This window comes from Cervus elaphus, chromosome 24 (assembly GCF_910594005.1).
Source record: "Cervus elaphus chromosome 24, mCerEla1.1, whole genome shotgun sequence".
NCBI classification, from domain to species: domain Eukaryota; kingdom Metazoa; phylum Chordata; class Mammalia; order Artiodactyla; family Cervidae; genus Cervus; species Cervus elaphus.
In genome coordinates this window covers 18,075,807-18,093,526 of record NC_057838.1, presented here as the reverse complement: position 1 = coordinate 18,093,526, position 17,720 = coordinate 18,075,807, and the positions used below count along the sequence as shown (strand labels likewise).

Sequence of the window (17,720 nt, the reverse complement as noted above, 5' to 3'; positions counted from 1 at the left end):
CCCAGAAGAGCGCAGCTTGACTGTCCAGCCTCCAGAGGGTCTTGTCCAGTCTGGGCCAATGTGACGGTGTGGTGGCGGGAGGAGGAGAGGCATGCAATCGCGTCTTGTTGTAGAATTAAAACATCAACAGAGGATGCATAACCTATACCCAAACCTTCATCGTCTTTAAGTAGGGTTTTCTCCTATTGAATTGTTCAAAATCTATATAGAAATTATAGATTTCTATAATTGATGGCTGTGGAGCAAGAGACAATTTTAATTTCAATTTCTTTGCTAATTTGGTTGCAAGTGGGTGTTTGACATTGTGTGATTATGTGAGACAAACAGAGAGAGAGAGAGAAGGAGAGAGACTCTTAGAGGCCTACAGAGTGGCTGCTATTCCCTGGGCAATAGAAACCTGAAATCCCACTAATGAGGTTAGAAAAAAATCAAACCTTTTCTGTGTGCTTAATAATAGCACTGCCTACTGACATAACCAGGGTTCCCTGAATAATTGCCCTCTTTTCCAATTTATTTTTAGGACCTAAAATTTGGGGGGAGGAAAGTGCCTTGAGTGGTAAGCACTTCCATCCAACAGCTCATTTCCAGGGCTTCACCATTTGGCCCTAAACCATGTTAAACGCATCTTTCCAAGGGGAAGACAAGTTAAAGCTAAGGATGAAGCTGAGATCCATCATGAGAGCTCTGAATGGTTTACCCCTCAGTCTGAGGATAAAAGATCAATCTTTTGCTACAGATTCTGTCATTCTGGAATTGGAGAATCTTCCCGCGACGTTTTTATCTGCCTGTGGACACCATTTCAGTTTGCCGGTCATAGAATTAAAGGCTGTAATAAATGTAAACACTGTTAGAACCCTCAGTAGGTATAAGAATATTTGAAATACATACAGACCCATCAGTGTGTTTAAGGGAGGTACTGTGCTTGGCAAGGCACTGAAAAATATTTAAAAATTGTTTGTGTAACTTTTCACAAGTTATTGAATATCTATAACAAGGAGGAAAGAGATACTGATTAGAAAGAGAGCATATGATCGAATTAGAGCTTGAGGCAGATATTGGTTGAATATCTGGATTAAGTTGCCAGAATTAATTTGGAGGAGAGCTATTTTGGGTAGGCAGTAACCTTTATTCTCAGATATAGATTTCCACATTGACTTTTAACCTTTAGTCCCGGACCCGCAGCTGTCCAGTCCGGAAAGTGTTCTGTTCCATCCTCCTGCCTAAATTGCAAGTTTGAGAAGTTGCAAAGTGTCAGACACGGTTTACAGGAACCTTCACGCTGCTCTGTTTTCCTCCTCCTCCCAATAGGAAATGGCCAAGTATATTTAACGAGGGGCTTTCAGAGACACAGCAAGGGGGGCATTTAATCACAGGCTTAAAATGTAAAATGAGAAGAAGAGACATGTTGACATTTCTTCTTCTTCTCTGGGAATGACTTATGAAAAGGAAACATATAGTCATCCTTAAATTACAAGATAATGTGTACTCATGAGACAGACATGGGCTTGTGGTTGCAAAGATCATTTGCACATGTCTGAAAGATGTCTGTATGAGTGAATAAAATGGGTTGAATTTACATTGCTTGAACTCCTGCATGCTCCCTGATGCTAAACAAAAGATGCTGCAGAATGGAAAATGGAACTTTCCTTCTTTAACTCTGTCGTATCATTGGGTGCCATAAGAAACTATTAGCGTAAGTGCCTCAGATGTATCAAATGATGGATGCCCTTTGAAGGTGGGATCGTGAACCATTTCCTCCATGCTTTGCTTTGTGCTGGAATAAGATTCTCTCTAAAACATGGTTTGATTGTGTGCTTCCAGGAGATATTGGTCCACAAGAGATGGTTCCGAGCAGGAAGAATGTGGTTCTCGTGGATGGAGTCATACTGAATGGCCCCACAACAGATGCAAAAGCAGGAGAAAAATTTGTGGAAGATGCCTGTAGACTAATAATGGAGGAGGTGGTTTTGAAGGCTACAGACATCAGTGAGAAGGTAAATGTAAAAGCCTGTGAGAGACCGCGAGAATGGGTCTGCTAGGTTTTACCCACCCCTGGATGGCTAGATGTAAGGGGAACAGGAATCATGCTTTCATTTCCTGTGTACTTTTGTTTCAAGGGGATGCCCAAATACCAAAGTTGGTACCCACTCTCCCACCCCACCTCAGCTTCCAGACCCCCATCCAGTTTCTGCTTTCCTGGAAAGCAGCCAGCAAGCCTGGGGAGACTGGCCGAGACCCAGAGCGTAACCAGGTAAGGTTGTGAAGCACAGGAGGAGCCTTTCTGTTCCAGATGATGATACAAATTGTAAATCCAATGATGATTTGATTTCTATAGTCTCCAGCATATACCCTGCTTTCCATTGTCTGGTGCATATTCCTTATGTTACTAGTGAAATCAACCAGATGGTAGAAAAAGTGTGAAAAGTTTTAAAATTTATCTGAGGGTCTTTACTAGCAGTTTGTCTGAGCTTAGACTGGAAATCTTGGTTGTTAAGTCTGACTTTTCTGACTGGTACCAGTGACCAGTTCTAACCTTCAAATTCAGACACAAAACGATATTGGAATCACCACTAACGACATCTGTTCTTAATAGTAATTATTTTGTGCCAGTTGATATTCTAAGAACTACTCCATATGTGTTTGTGTATTTAACCCATGTGTTTCTGTATTGAATCTGTAAAGATCCATAAGATGCCAGTACTATTGATCAGCTCCATTTTAGAGATGAGGGGCAAAGTGGGCCTCAAGATGTCAAGGGTGCTGCCCCAAAGCATATGCCAGCGAGTCTCGGAGACGGCGCCAGAATCCAGGCTGGTTGCAGAGTCTGTGCTTTTAATGGCTCCTGCTGTGTCTCTCAGAGTCTCACAATTAATAGCTATCACATTGATCACCTTTCATATTTCAAATCACTGAAGGTATTTCCTAATTTTGTGCTTATGATTGCATTTTCTCCCCTATCTTAGCTGTACCCGGGGAACGTTTTAGACCTGCTTTACTTTGGAGTACACTACTCCCCTGGAAATTTTTTATATTGGCCTTTATTCGGTCATTAAATATTAACTGAGTCTAGCTAAGGATAAAGCGTTATATTCAGCCCTGGGGGATATAAAGTAAAGTAAGATAAAGGCTCAGCTTTGAACAGAATTGGGATGGAAAACAGGGGGTCCCAAGAAGAAGGTGATACATGCCATGTGGTTTGGGCAGACTTTGGGTAGATCTCACTGAGAAGTGGACACCTTGGACTTTGATGCAGAATCTGAGGATGCAGTAGGTGTTTGTTGTTGTTGTTGCTTTTTATTTGGCTGCATCTGGTCTTATCTGCAGCATGAGGGATCTGGTTCCCTGACCAGGGACTGAGCGCAAGCTCCTATTTTGCGAGTACGGAGTCTTAGCCACTGGACCGCCCGGGGAAGTTCCTGGAGTGAGATTTTGATGGGTAAAGAGAAGTGGGCCCAGGTGTATTGCTGAAAGTGGAAGGTAAATGAGGGGGAGAGAGTTATAATAGGGCAAGGTGTTTATTACACCAAGGGGGCCCTTCATGTGAAAAGAAGGGCTCATACAGGGCAGTGATGGAAGACAGGATGAGAAGGGTTGGCTTAAAATCCTAAGTTGTCGACTCAGCGGCTCCAAGCCCACTGCAATATGTTAGTCACGCAGTGGACAGGCATCCACGTGAAGCTGGGTTGTTATGTTGGAGTTGGGAGAGGGAGGTGAGGTTTTTATGCTGCTGACTTAGCCGGCTTGGTCAGAGATCCCACACGTCCCCTTTCAAAGGTGGCCTGAGGATAGGATGAGCCCCCATACTTAGTGATGGGCTTCCCACATGGTGATGGTGGTAAAGAACCTGCATGCCAATGCAGGAGATATAAGAGACTCGAGTTCAGTCCCTGAGTCAGGAAGATTCCCCGGAGGAGGGCACGGCTACCCTCTCCAGTAGTCTTGCCTGGAGAATCCCAAGGACAGAGGAGCCTGGTGGGCTACAGTCCACGGGGTTACAAAGAGTCAGACAAGGCTGAAGCGACTTAGCACACCCACAGCACAGCCATACTCCGTGACATGATTACCTCTGGCCCCCTCTTTTGTAGACACTCTTCCTCAGCCACTTCTTTTCAATTGAACTGTAACTTACTTTCAGTCAAATTTACTGCCTTTGCTGTGCAGTTCTATGAGTTTTGGCAAATCGTGTGACCACCAACAGAATTAAAACACAGAACGGTTCCGTCACCCCACATTTCCCTGTGCCCCTCCGTTGTCAGCTTCTCCCCTCACCCCTGGCCCCTGGCAATCTGATTTGTGTTTGTGGGGTTTTGCTGTCCTTGCAGTTTTTTCATCAACATTACATGAATTCATAGTCCTTCCTTTCCACCGTTACAGCCTGTTTGGTTGACTTCTGCGCATCATGGTTCTAAGCTCAGAGTTTAATTTCATACCTCTCGCATGATTTGGTGTTTCTCCCTGCTTTCCCCAGCCTCCCCAATCCTGGTCTCCCCCTGCCGGAGAGTCCCGTGTCTCTCTCCTCCCCTCCGCAGGGAAACTTTTTAAGGATCATCGACACGGCCCCCTCCCTCCACATCCTCACCTCCCACGTCCTTGCTGCATGCAATCTGGCCTCCACGCCCACTGCCCTCGGTCAGATGCTCTTGCCAAGCACACCTCCCTGTTGATCCACCCCAGGAGCTCTTCCCCGTCTCTGTCTGCTTTGGCATCTCTGCAGGGCATGACGGTGGTGCCCGTCCCCTCCCTCGAGCGTTCCTCTCCCTTTGATGAGTAGCTCTGGACCCTTCCGGGATGCTCCCTGCCTCACCTCCCAAGCGAGCTCCTCTCCCGTCACCCTTTGCTCACGCGCTGGCGCTGCCCAGGTGAAACTCACACCTTCTGCCCTTACTGCAGGTTCCCTCTGAGCTGTGTCCCCTGGGTCGCATCATAATAGATGCCTGCAACTCTGTTTCTGATCTTTCGCAGGAGCTTCAGACCAGCTGTTACACCCCCTTTGGATGTCCTGAAGGTGCCTTGGACTAATGCCCCAAACTCATCATCAGCCCCACCCAACCCCACCCACCATGAAACCACTGCCAGCTGGAAAGCTCAAGATGGCCTTTGGCTGGTCCTTGCCCTCATCCTTCCTGTGTTGCTGCTTTGCGGGTTCTATTGATGGCGCATGTTCAATATCTCCAGATATGCTTCATTCCTGAGGCAGCCAGCCTCATCCAGACCACCACCTTCTCTTGCCTGCTTTATTAGAGTAACCTCTTATTTCCGATTTTACTTGGAATCTTCATATAGCAACCAAAGCCATTGTCTAAAACACTAAGTTGATCACGTGTAATTCCCTTGTCCAAAGCATATCAGTGTTTTTTTAGGGCCAAACTCTATAACATGTCACATGAAGCCCATCACCATCTGAGCCTTGTTTCATCTCTTCATTCATTCATTCAACATGTTGTTGATAACCTCTTGTGTGGCAGGCTCTGTTAGTTCCTTGGGAGCAGTTAGAAAACTGACCGACACCTCTGCTCTCATGATGATTGTGTAGAATGTCACAAATGAATTACACAGCATATCGGAAGGTGACAGGGGCTGTGGAGAAAGGAAGAGAATAAACAGTTGTGGGGGGAGCTGTTGGAGGTAGAGTAACACACAGCTTGCGATTTTAAATAAAGAGTTGGGAATTGCTGACTTGACAGAGGGACGTCCGAGAAGAGTTTTGAATGAAGTGAGGAAGTTAGCTGTGAGGAGATCTGGGTGGTGGTTGCATTCTGGGCCGAGGGCAGAGACCCTACCATGGCAGTGCGTCTGGTATGTATAAGGAGCAGAAAGGAGGCCAGGGTGTGGGGTGGGGGGGCACGTCAGTTGGGAGAAGTCAGTGCCACCAGGGAAACAATTGTACAGGGTCGGTGTAGGTCATTGTGAGAACTTGGGCTTTTACTCTGAAGGAGATGAGAAGCCATCAGAAGTATTTGAGCAGAGGGATGCCTGTGGCTGAGACAGAAGAGGAGCATTCTGGATGCTGACTGCTGGGTTGATTGCAGATTGTGTGGGGCCGGGGGCCAGGACAGAGACAAGTCGGGGAGCTATTCCAGGATCCCAGCTCCACTTTTCCCGACATCCCCCAAGCTCTGAGTTCAAGCCACATCCAACGGACTTCTCCCTTCAGATGGGCCATGGGTGCCCTTGTATCTCAGCCCCTGCTTGTCCTGTTCTTCCTCCTAGAAGGCCCCTTGCATGACCCCATCCTTTATAATCTTTGCTTGGTTCTTTAGTTGTTGTTCAGTCACCATATCATGTCCGACTCTTTGTGACCCCATGGGCTGCAGTACGCCAGGCCTCCCTGTCCCTCACTATCTTTTGGAGTCTGCCCAAGTTCATGTCCATTGAATCGGTGATGCCATCCAACCATCTCATCCTTTGTCGCCCTCTTCTCCTTCTGCCTTCAGTCTTTTGCAGTCTTATTTTGTCCCACTTGGATGTCAGTTCTTTCAGGACTTCTTCCAGGATTGAAGACAGAGCCCCTACTGTTCCAACAGCATCTGCTTTACCAGATGTCAGAGCTCTGGTCCCAGGGAACTGGGGTTGCCCATTTACATCTCTCTCTCTTCCACTTGTCTGGAAGCTTCACGAGGGTGGGGTCCGTGTTTCCTCCATCCTCTTCACACCTGGCTCCAGTGGGTACCCCATTAACTGTGCTGTTGCCAAATCCCCAGGTCTGTGAGTGGCGGCCCCCTGAAGAACTGAAGCGGCTTCTCGACCTGGAGCTGAGGGACACGGGAGAGCCGCACCACCGGCTGCTGGAGCGCTGCCGGGACGTCATACGCTACAGCGTCAAGACCAGTAAGAGCGCCCCCCTCCCTTCATCTGTGCCGCTGACAGTCCTTGCATTTTCTTTAGCGAGTGTTTATCGCACAGTCAGGGGCTTCCCGGGTGGCTCAGCAGTAAAGAATCCACCTGCAGTGCAGGAGACACAGGAGGTGTGGGCTCGATCCCTGGGTGGGGAAGATCCCCTGGAGGAGGGCGTGGCAACCCATTCCAGTGTTCTTGCCTGGAGAATCCCGTGGACAGAGGAGCCTGGCGGGCTACAGTCTGGGGTAGCAAAGAGTCAGACATGACAGAAGCGACTTAGCATACACAGACCTCAGAGTAAAGCTGACTGTGAAATTCTTTATGGGATGAGAAACCTGGATGAAAAACAGTTGTTCTGAGGTTTTGACAACCGTTCCTCTAATCCCTAGTACAGATTTGTTGTCAGGGACAAAGATAGGTTGATAGAAAAACTGATGGTGTTAAGCAGTCTTACATAAATACTATCTGCTCCTCGGCAATCCCCATCCTCCATTTATAACCAACACCAGAAATTATGACTGCTGCTTATCATTTCTTATGTTGGTGCCAACTGACAAATGGTAGTTTGATTATAGAATTGGTGGAGATTTTAAATCTTGACCTCCCAGAATATCACCCCTCAACATGTTCCAGAGACTGTCTTCCTATAAACAGGGATAGATTTATTTGAAGAGTATTCTTAGGGTTGGCAAGAACCAAGTTATTTTATCCCATCTACCAGTATCAAGAGATAAAAACCTTTCAGAAGGTAAAATAACGCTTATCTTTTGTAAATGCAGCAACATGATATTTGTTTTCTACTTAAGTCCTACTCTGACTGACTGCTAATATACTATACACCCAGTGAACAAGTTTCAAAAGTAGGAGAAAACTTTCCAGAATATGCATTTCTCAGTGTGATGTAAAGGTAATCTAGTACTTAAGACCATACAGGCATTATGCTTTGTGAGTTCTGACACTGAACTAAATTTAGTGGAAAGAACATAATAAAATCCTGGCTAAAAAATAATTGGTTTATATTCCCTTAGGAAAGTCTGGTACATGTATCAAAAACCCAGTTAGCATTTCAAAAGCAGAGATACATATCTCATTATTATAGTGCATGTCAGAAGCACAGAATGACATTTAGTGCAGTAGATTTTTCAGTTTACTGGATATTTTCCATAATGTTACCATGGAAATCAATCATAAATTAACACGGAACTAAAAAAAAAAACTTATTAAAATTACTTGTAGCAATGTCGGGTTTCCTTTGCCAGATTAGAGGAAGTTTGCCATGTTTTATACGAAAAGACATTTTCTTTTGAGCCTCTTGTTTTTCATTGAACTAGTTTAGAGAGAAAAAGAAGCCAAATGCTTTGAGTTTCTGTGAGAGGTCAGTAACTAAACTGGTTCCCAAATACCCACATTTCTAAATAGGCCCCCTGCCTCTTTATTCCTCATCATGCTGGGCGTCTTATGATTGAGAATGTCAAGCCAGCTGTTAGCCTGGAGTTTGGTGTGAATATTCACACTGTGTAAAGCCAAGAACCTTTGTGAGACCTTTTATAGGAGGGAAAAAATAGAAAGTTGGAACTAAAGTTTTTCAAGTCTTAAAGGCAAGTGCCTTTGAAGCCGGTTGAATCAGAAAGTTTATGTAAGCTGCGCAATGAGTCACATCTTACTCCATAGACAGGATGCCAGCTGCACCATAAAAAAATGGTCCAATCTGAAAAATTAAAAGGCCACTCACTGCCAAGAGCCTGAAGTGAACCCTGTCGGTGAGTGAAATGTGTTCAAATTAGGGAAATTGACATCGATAATTTCAGAAGGTAAAGGTAGCCACAGGCTTTTTGATATGTGGACAGATTGCTCCAATAATCCCTTTCTCAGGGTTCTGGTTTGGGTCTGGGTTGTATTTAAAAGGAAACAGGTAGGACCTCCCTGGTGATACAGCAGATAGGAATCTGCCTGCCAATGCAGGGGATACGAGTTCGACCTCTGGTTTGGGAAGATCCTACATGTGAAGCAGCTAAGCCTGTACGTCACAACTGCAGAGCCCGTGCACCTCAGCCTGTGTTTCACAACAAGAGACGCCCCCACAGTGAGAAGCCCGTGCACTGCAGAGAGGGGTTCTAGAGAGGACCCCCCACTTGCCGCAACTAGAGAAAGCCTACGTGCAGCCACAGACCCACTGCAGCCAAAAAATAAACAAATGAATAAAAATCATTAAAAGAGAATGACATAAGTAAACCAAAGGTCTCAAAAAAGTGCTCAAGGTTTGCTTAGAAACGTTGTTCAGTAGACAGGCTTATGAGATGGAGCTTCAACATTTGGTTCCCTTGTACATGACTAGATTTAAATTTTTTTTTTTAAATTGAGGTATAATGTGCATTCAGTAAAGTGGACAAATCTCAGGTGGTCAACTCAGTGAATTTGTACATATCTGCATGTAAGTGACCATCACTTATATCAAGGTATAGACCATTCCTGGGACTCCAGAGGCTCCTCCAACCCAGTGCTAATCAGTATCTCCTGCCAGAGGCACCCAGAATTCTCCCCTCTGTCAGCATCAGTCAGCTTTGCCCCACATTGAACATCGTGTAGCTGGAATCATGCACCGTATGCCCTTTGTATAGCTGCTTTCACTGTCTGAGGATTCACTTATGTTACTGCTATATCGATGGTTTTCTTTCTTTTTTATTGTTGTGTGAATTAATATTCTGCTTCAATTTACAGACCATCCAAGATTTTTCAACCAGTTATATGCTGGACTTGATTATTACTCCTTGGTAGCCAGATTTATGACAGAAGCATTAAACCCAAGTGTGTAAGTACATTTTACTGGAATTTTACACTGAATATGGATTAGAGATTTTGTTAAGTAGATGAAGTTTTATTTCATGAACTTCTGTTTAATTGTTTCATTGGTGCAGTGTCATCATAAATAATGGAAGAGTCTTATGACATTAGCAGTGTTTAAAGAGCAGTTTGATCTGATAGTGGTACTGTGGGATGGTGAAGGCAGGAATTCTCTCCACTTAACAGATGAGAAAATCGATTAAGCAACTTTTCATTTATTCCATCATGAAAAACCATATCTGTGCTAAGGTGCTGGAGAGATTCTTTGTGTAAAAGCAGATCTTAGCTTTGCCTTCATGAAGCAAATAATCTAGATATAGAGATACTGCATGCAAATTAATCAAAATGATCTGCACAGATTAATATTTTCAAGTGAAGGAGAGGTACGTGATGCTATAAATATACATGGGACAATTTTTCCTAGTTGTGCACTCAGGGAAGTCTTCTCTAAGCAGGTGATAGCTAAGAGCTGAAGAATGAGTGGAAGTTAGCTGGGTGAGAAGAGGAGGGATGAATTCCAAGCAGAGGAGACAGCATGTACAAATGCCTTGTGGCAGGAGACAGCCTGACATATGCTATGAACTGAAAGTCAGGGTGGTAAAGCTGAGAAAACTGCGAGGGGTGTTGCTGGGCTAAGATTGGAGCCAGACGTGGGGGACCCAGTGGGCCAGGCTCATGAGTCATTCTAAGTACAATGAAAAGACTCTGAAGATTTCCAAGTCACTAAGTGACATTTGCCTACTGAAAAGATCACTGGAAATATGGAAAGTGGATTGGAAGGGACCCATTAGGATGGCATTGCCTTAGTCAGGTCAGAGATGACAGTTGCTTGGATCTAGAGAGAAGTGGTAGGAATAGAAAAAAATGTGTTTGGAAGGTAAAACAGAAAAGCCTGGAGAATATACTGGATCTTGGAAATGGGAACATGAGGGAAGTTTATAAGATGATGCCTAGGTTTCTGGCTTTAATAGTTGGGTTGATGGTCGTGTCAGTCATTGAGATGACAGTTTTCAAGTATACAGTGAAAAAAGCAAGAGCAGTAATTCAGTTTTCAATTGTGAGCATTTGTGTTTGCAGTAATTTCAAAATATCTAAGAGTATGCTCTTGGAGAGTTGTGATATACATGGGCCTGGAATCCTGGTATTTTTATGAAATTCTAAATTTAGATGTTTACCGGTCATGGATGAGATTCCTTAAGTCAGGCATTCTCAACTCCTGCTCTTTAACTCAACCTGGGAGCTTTAAAAAAAAAAAAATATTAAAGGAAAATACCACCCCCACCCCCCACCAAGAAAAGTCCCAATGGAGACCAAGTAAATCTGAATTTCTGTCAGTGTGTCCCAGGCACTGATACATTTTCATAGCCCGACAAGTGATTTTAATGAGCAGGATGGAGACACTTTCAAATAAAAATAAACCAGGAGCGGGAGAAGCACCGCTTGCAGGACAGAACATGGAGGGAGGAGAGCAGAGGGCTCAGCCTGCCTTGAGGGCATCTGACATTCCCTGGTCGGGAGGCGGAGTGCCCACCTGCAAGGGAGGGAGAAGGAGGAGAAAGTCCAGGGGAAGTCCGGGGGCCGTGGAGGAGAGTGTGTCCAGAGTCCCATGTTGTTGAGTGTTTAAGACAAAGAGTGACAAATATCCCCTGGATTAACAATATGGGTGTCATGCGTGACTTCTGTCAGAGAATTTTTGGTAGAATATTCAAGACAATCCCAGATACCAGGTTACAATGGGTAGAAGAGATAAGTGGTAGGAAAGATAGTAAAATTACACAATTCCATGACCCTTTCCTTGTAAGTCCTGGGATTTTTCTAACTCCTCATCTGGGTTCTTTTACTGAAATATTTAGAGGCTTTTTAAGTATTAAATTGCTGAACAGGCCCCTCGAAATCTCACTAAGCCATGAGCACATTCTGTATCACCCCCTCCTCCATCTCCAGGTTTATAGTTGAGCTAGTTTCCAAAGACAAATTTAATAGTATTTTTTTCATACTAAAAAGGAAATGATTATTTCCCTTTTATTTGTAATATTTTTTTTAACATATGTCCCATTTTTCACACTTTTAGTATGTGTTAGTTTCCTAAACATGGTTGAAAATAGAACCTAAATTGTTGAAAAATGATGTAATGTCTGTAGAGTGCTTGACACGTAGGGAGGTGATACACAGTAAGTAGTATTCTTTTTCCCCTCTTTACCAAAGTTTTTTTTTTTTCTTCTTCTTCTAGATGTTAGCATAATTGCATTAAATCCCATGACTATAAATTTAAATGTGTCTGTTTAGCTTACTTTAGCTTACTTATTTAGGGTACACATTTACTCAGATTCAAGTTAGTGTAATCACCTAGCTATTGGAGAAGGAGATGATACATAGTAGTCATCCTCCAACTTTCTGGAGAAAGAAAGAAGCCTTACAAAGTGACCTGGTAACTGTCTCAGGCTGGGGTTCCTGGGCGCTTAGTGAGCAGGGTGTTTATTAAGGGCAACCCCTAGGATCTATATGGGTGCTGGAGGGGAAAGAAACAGCTGGGCAGAGTTAGGAGTCAAGCCCCCATGCAGGCTCTGAGACCCCACCAGCGACTCCATGGATCTCTGGAGCTACCCTGGCTCTGCAGGGTGTTCTGGAGCTGGGCCCACGTGGCCAGGCCTGGTTGGTCCTCCAGATGGACCAGTCATCAGCTGTGGATGACCACAGAACATGCCTAAAGGGGTTAACTTAGCAATGCTCCCTGCTGACAGCATTCCAACTCTCAGGCACGGACCTTCACAACAGGGATCCAGGCAGCGCTTCATAGTAAAACCATCACTCTGTAAGAGATGTCCATAGTGCTCTTGCCGTTTGTACCAACACGTGAGTGTGGTGGAGGGAAGCCAGGCTCTACAGCTGACTGCTAGGGTAGCTCATGGTAGTAGCCTAATAAACCTGGTTGCCACGACAATGGTTTTTCTTTAACCAACCTCCAAAACAGCACCCACAGAGCAAAACGGCCACTGCTCATGGCTAATACAAAGACTACAGATGCACTGCTTTGCTCTCTCCCACTGGAAGCAAAAGTTTTCTGTAAATTAAGACTTCGAAGTAGCTGGTGTCCCTAGCGCACCAGCTACCGGCTTTTGTCCAGCCATGACCAGCACTGTCACGGTCTCTGTGTATTTCTTTATCTCTGATGGATTCGTTTCCAAAGACTCTCCCCACACTTCAGCAGCCACTTGGTTTCATAAAACTGTGTGCATTTCTTGGGACTCCATAGGGATGGTTTGACTCTAGTCATAGAAGTGAAGTGTTTTTTATATCTGTCTAGTTATACGTATGAGGTGTCCCCAGTGTTTCTGTTAGTGGAAGAAGCGGTTCTGAAGAAAATGATTGAATTTATTGGCTGGAAAGAAGGGGATGGAATATTTAACCCAGGTAAGTACAATTAGTTATTGCCTCCATTAAAGCATCTGCAATTTTATTCCTGCCTTAATATGAGGAACAACTCCCTGCAGATTTCCACATGACATGAAGTTAGGTATGAATCATGCTCCTTGGGGAGGATCAAGTTTGTGCCTTCCTCCAGAGTATGATATTTTCTGCAAATGCTACAGAAATGACGTACACGCCAACAAATGAGATGTCTAAAACTTTGGATTTATATCCAACACAAATGAATTTATCTACTGGTGGGAATTTGAAGGGCTATTATATGTTTATCAAGCTTATCAATTCATTTTACTTGAGAAGTTTCCTGAAATGTATTTTGTTTCCCCTACAGTCTTTCTTGGAGACCAGGGAGGAGCATATACTGTCATTTTATTGATTAAAGACAGAAAGAATATTATTACTATTAGCTATGGACACTTGGGTAGCAGCCCTACATCCATAGATGGAAGCTTTGAGTTTAGAAAAACTCTGGAATGAGAGAAGAGACCAAAACTTCTGGAGTTGGAGATGAGGACGTGTGTAAAAGGAACGGGAGGGGGTCGTCCCATGATTTTGACAGTCATTTGTCATTAGACAGGTGTGCCCACAGCCATCCATGCCTCCCACTGTAGCTGGCACTCTGGGGACAATGACGTCATGCTATCCATATTTCCATTTTTGTTTTTGCAGGTGGTTCAGTGTCCAATATGTATGCCATGAATTTAGCCAGATATAAGTACTGTCCTGGTATTAAGGAAAAGGGGCTGTCTGGCTTGCCAAGATTAATCCTTTTCACATCTGCAGAGGTAAAAATAAAATTATTTTTGATATGAGATACAGATTTTCTGAAAATGAACATGTCATGGAAGAGGGCTTGTTTGTTTGGGGGCTCCCGAGGGTGCTTTTTGTCAGTGTGTAAGTCATGTGCTATGTACAGCGTCGTATTTCATTCCAGAAGAAATTCTGATGCATTTGATATTGTAAGCCCTGACCACCCTCTTTTGTATATCACCTTTACTTAAGATGTATAGTCTGTAACGTGTTATTGGAGAAAAGAGAATACTTAATTTCAAAGTGCCACCTCTTTCTGTGAATCTCTGCTTTGAGCGTCTTATTTATTAGAATTTAGGTGATTGCTCCTGATCTCAGCTCTGTCTTCCGCTCCCATCTCCTTGGGAAACTGATTGTGTTGAGTGGCTAACGTGAGGGCCCTCCGAGGAAAGGGAGGAATTCAGTGACAGTGAGTCACACAGACACACGAGGGGGTGTTACCACAACGCCCCACTGCAGTGAGAGGCCGGACTGGGTGAGCACGCAGGCCCGTGCCTAGGCTGCCCGGGGCCAGCTCCTGTCTCCACTGCCTACTCTCTGAGTGACCTGGGTAAGTCGATGCATCCCGCTGAGACTCAGTGTCCTAATTTATAAAGATGACTCTATCAGTTAGCTCTAATATGTAACAGATTCCTCCTAAACCCAGCAGCATGCAGCTATAGCCAGACATGGCCCTCAGGTTTGGGGACAGCCGAGCAGCGCTGGGCTTGCCTGGCCCATGGCTGCTCTGGGCGTGGTTGGGCTGGGCTGACTACAGGGATGCTCCAGCGGGCTGGTCCACTGTTATCCTGGCCGCGGTGCAGGTGAAAAACAACACCGAGACATGCTGGGCCTCTTGAGTTCCGGGCTCAGAACTGGCACGTTGTCGTTTCCCCATCATTTTCTTGGTAAAGTAAGTTACATATAGGAACCCAGATCCAAGAAGTAGGGAAATAGACTTCACCTCTTAAGGAGACTCTCTGCAAAGCTGCCCGGAGAAGGGATTGGATGCAGGGGGCGGTGAACAGCCTGGAGCCACAGAAACGACCCAGGAGTCGTGTGAGCTTAGTTATCACCAGAGATCGAATGAGTTAGAGCATGTAGAGTAGTACCTGGCGCATCCTAGACAGAAATGTTAGATCCTTGTAGTAACAGGAGGAGGAGAGGGCTTTCCAGGTGGCGCTGGTGGTAAAGAACCCGCCTGCCAGCGTAGGAGACACAGGAGACACAGGTTCAATCCCTGGGTCAGGAAGATCCCCTGGAGGAGGAAACGGCAGCCCACTCCAGTATTCTTGCCTGGATAATCCCAGGGACAGAGGAGCCTGGCGGGTACAGTCCATGGGGTCGCAGAGTCAGACACGACGAGCACCTTGGCACACATGCACTCAGGAGGAAGAGAATGACCCAGCTACACTAACATGGGATGCAGCTCAAATACCGTCTTACTTGGAAAGGATGCTTTTTATTTTTTCTGTTTGTGGTTCCAGTGGGGGCCTCTGTCCATCCCACCACTGCTTTTGCCCCACGTCCCCTCCTGTGCCTCCTGCAGTAATCCTAGATCTCCTGTCAAACACATGAGATGGGCAAAATCTGACAGTTTTCTGTTAACTCCAACTGGACTTTCCTGTATCTGTTACTCTCTTCCAAGAGCAGAAGTTATTTTATTACCACAAAAGTATAATCTGTGCGGGAACCTGACCACCCCTATGTGTTTCCTCTGTCCTGCCTGACCATTGGTTAGCTCAGCACCAAGTGCAGAGTGGACATTGAGTTGGGGCAGCTAGGAGGAGGCGTCTCATCTGAGATTCTGAACTTACCTCCCCAGGCCCTTCCTCACAAGATGTTCTTTCTGTAGCAAAAGAGGAATATTTAGGAATGTGGACTTCTAGGGGAAAGGCTGGGTGTCTTGAGATTATGATGGAGTAGAGTTTCCTGCCTGGGTTTCTACCCTCAGTATTTCAGGTGGAGGAACCCTAGGATATCAGAAATGCAGAGTCCCTTCTGCATTTGAATTGCTATGTCCATGCCTGGAAAAGCTGATTAAAAAGGGGCCCTGCTCTCAGCACAGTGCCTTTACTTTTGCCTTTTCTCATTCATCATTTGGTTTAAAAGGTACCAGAGGAACGTCCCTGGCTGTCTCATGGTTAAGTCTCTGTGCTTCCACTGCACAGAACAGGTTCAATCCCTGGTCAGGGAACTAAGATCTTGCATGCCATGTGGTATGGCCAAAAATAAATTAATTAATTAAGAATAAATTTAAAAAAAAAGAATAAATAAATAACATGTACCAGAGTTCTTTTATGGAATAATTGGCCTGGAAGTGGGGAAGAAATTCTGTGGAAGACTAAAATGAAGATGATGCCTGGGGAAGACCAGTAACACAGGTATAGCTGGCAAATTGGGCATGAAAAAAAACTGAAGCCTTGTGGAGTTGTGAAACCAAGAGCTGAGTATTTTTTAAAATCTCTGTTGGAGATGTGTGTGTGAAAAGAGGTGAAATATATGCCTCAGCTGACGTGCCAGCAGGAGATGAAGCCAGAAAGCCACACTCGACCTGCGTCGTAGTTTGCTCAGACTGCTCTAGCAAAATACAGAGTGGGTGGCCCGAACAGCAGACATGGATTTCTCAACAAATCTGGAGGCCGGGCATCCAAGATCGACATGCTGGTAGATTCAGTGTCTGGGCAGAGCCCACTTCTTGGCCTGTGAGCCTCTTTGTGCTCACATGGTTTTTCTTCTGTCCACGTTTCTGGTCAGACTGGGATCTGCCTCCTCCTTCCTACAAGGACACTCATTCCACAGGAACTTTGCCCTAGTGACCATCACACTGGGGACCGGACATTTGAAGGGACCCAAGCATGCTGTCCACAACAAAGTGAACTCCACAGAGCTGTGAACACACGACAGCCTCGAATATATGCATGTCTGCCCCGTCCATCCACGTTCTTCTTTGTAGCTGTTTCTTTGTAGCATCCTTTTTCCTTGCTCTGCCAAAGAGACCCAGGTCACAGCATGTGTATTATTTTAATTCATATTTCAGTGTCCTCTTTACCACTACTTACAACACATCCATTCCTTACTTAGTTTAAAAGGGGAATTAAAGCTGTGTTCCCTAAAAGATCCTAATTACTAATCTTTTTGTTATATTCCCATTGTTTGCTTTCAAGTGCTGACCCATGGTCTCCTGATTATTTCCCCAGACTGTTTTGTTCAGTGGCCTTACTTTTCTAGTTATTGTGCAGCCCTACATGAACCAGGGCAGCTATTCCATCTCTACCTTGCAGAATGTGTGTCCTCACCTCTAAAGGTGTTTTGCATAAGTTCAGGTGTCCATAGTCACTCAGATATTGGTGGAGACTGGGCAGATCATAGCAGAGACCCTATAGCATAGACTGTCAGTGCATCCACACTAGCCCTGCCTTGTCAGAGGGGACCCAAAGAAAAGGGAACTTTTGGAGAGAAATAATTAAAGTAAAAAACATTTGTAGCTTGGTTAGCAGTTAAATATGAACGCTAGTGTTAAAGAATCCACATGCCAATGCAGGAGATGTAAGAGATATGGGTTCGATCCCTGGGTCGGGAAGGTTCCCTGGAGGAGAGCATGGCAACCCACTCCAGTATTCTTGCCTGGAGAATCCCACGGACAGGGAGCCTGGCGGGCTACAGTCCATGGGGTCAGAAAGAGTTGGACACGACTGAAGCAACTTTGCACATGGGAATTCCTTAAATTTAGAGAAATCTTAGTTTTGTCATTCAAATCATTTTGGAAATCAGCATGAAGTAGTGAATATTGTCTGCCACTCAAAAGCGAGGCAGAAGGAAGCCCT

At 45.0% G+C, this 17,720-nt stretch overlaps 1 protein-coding gene across 4 annotated transcripts in view; it reads left to right on the top strand.

Annotated features, from left to right (window-relative positions):
- Nucleotides 1–17,720, top strand: part of GADL1 (glutamate decarboxylase like 1) — a 179,030-nt gene that overhangs the window by 33,193 nt on the left and 128,117 nt on the right. For all 4 annotated transcript variants that reach the window (XM_043886404.1, XM_043886406.1, XM_043886403.1 and 1 more), the window contains exons 2-6: nt 1,822–1,994; nt 6,702–6,828; nt 9,556–9,646; nt 12,983–13,089; nt 13,774–13,889. In XM_043886404.1, the coding sequence (XP_043742339.1) occupies nt 1,822–1,994; nt 6,702–6,828; nt 9,556–9,646; nt 12,983–13,089; nt 13,774–13,889 (614 nt within the window). The remainder of the gene's footprint in view (nt 1–1,821; nt 1,995–6,701; nt 6,829–9,555; nt 9,647–12,982; nt 13,090–13,773; nt 13,890–17,720) is intronic.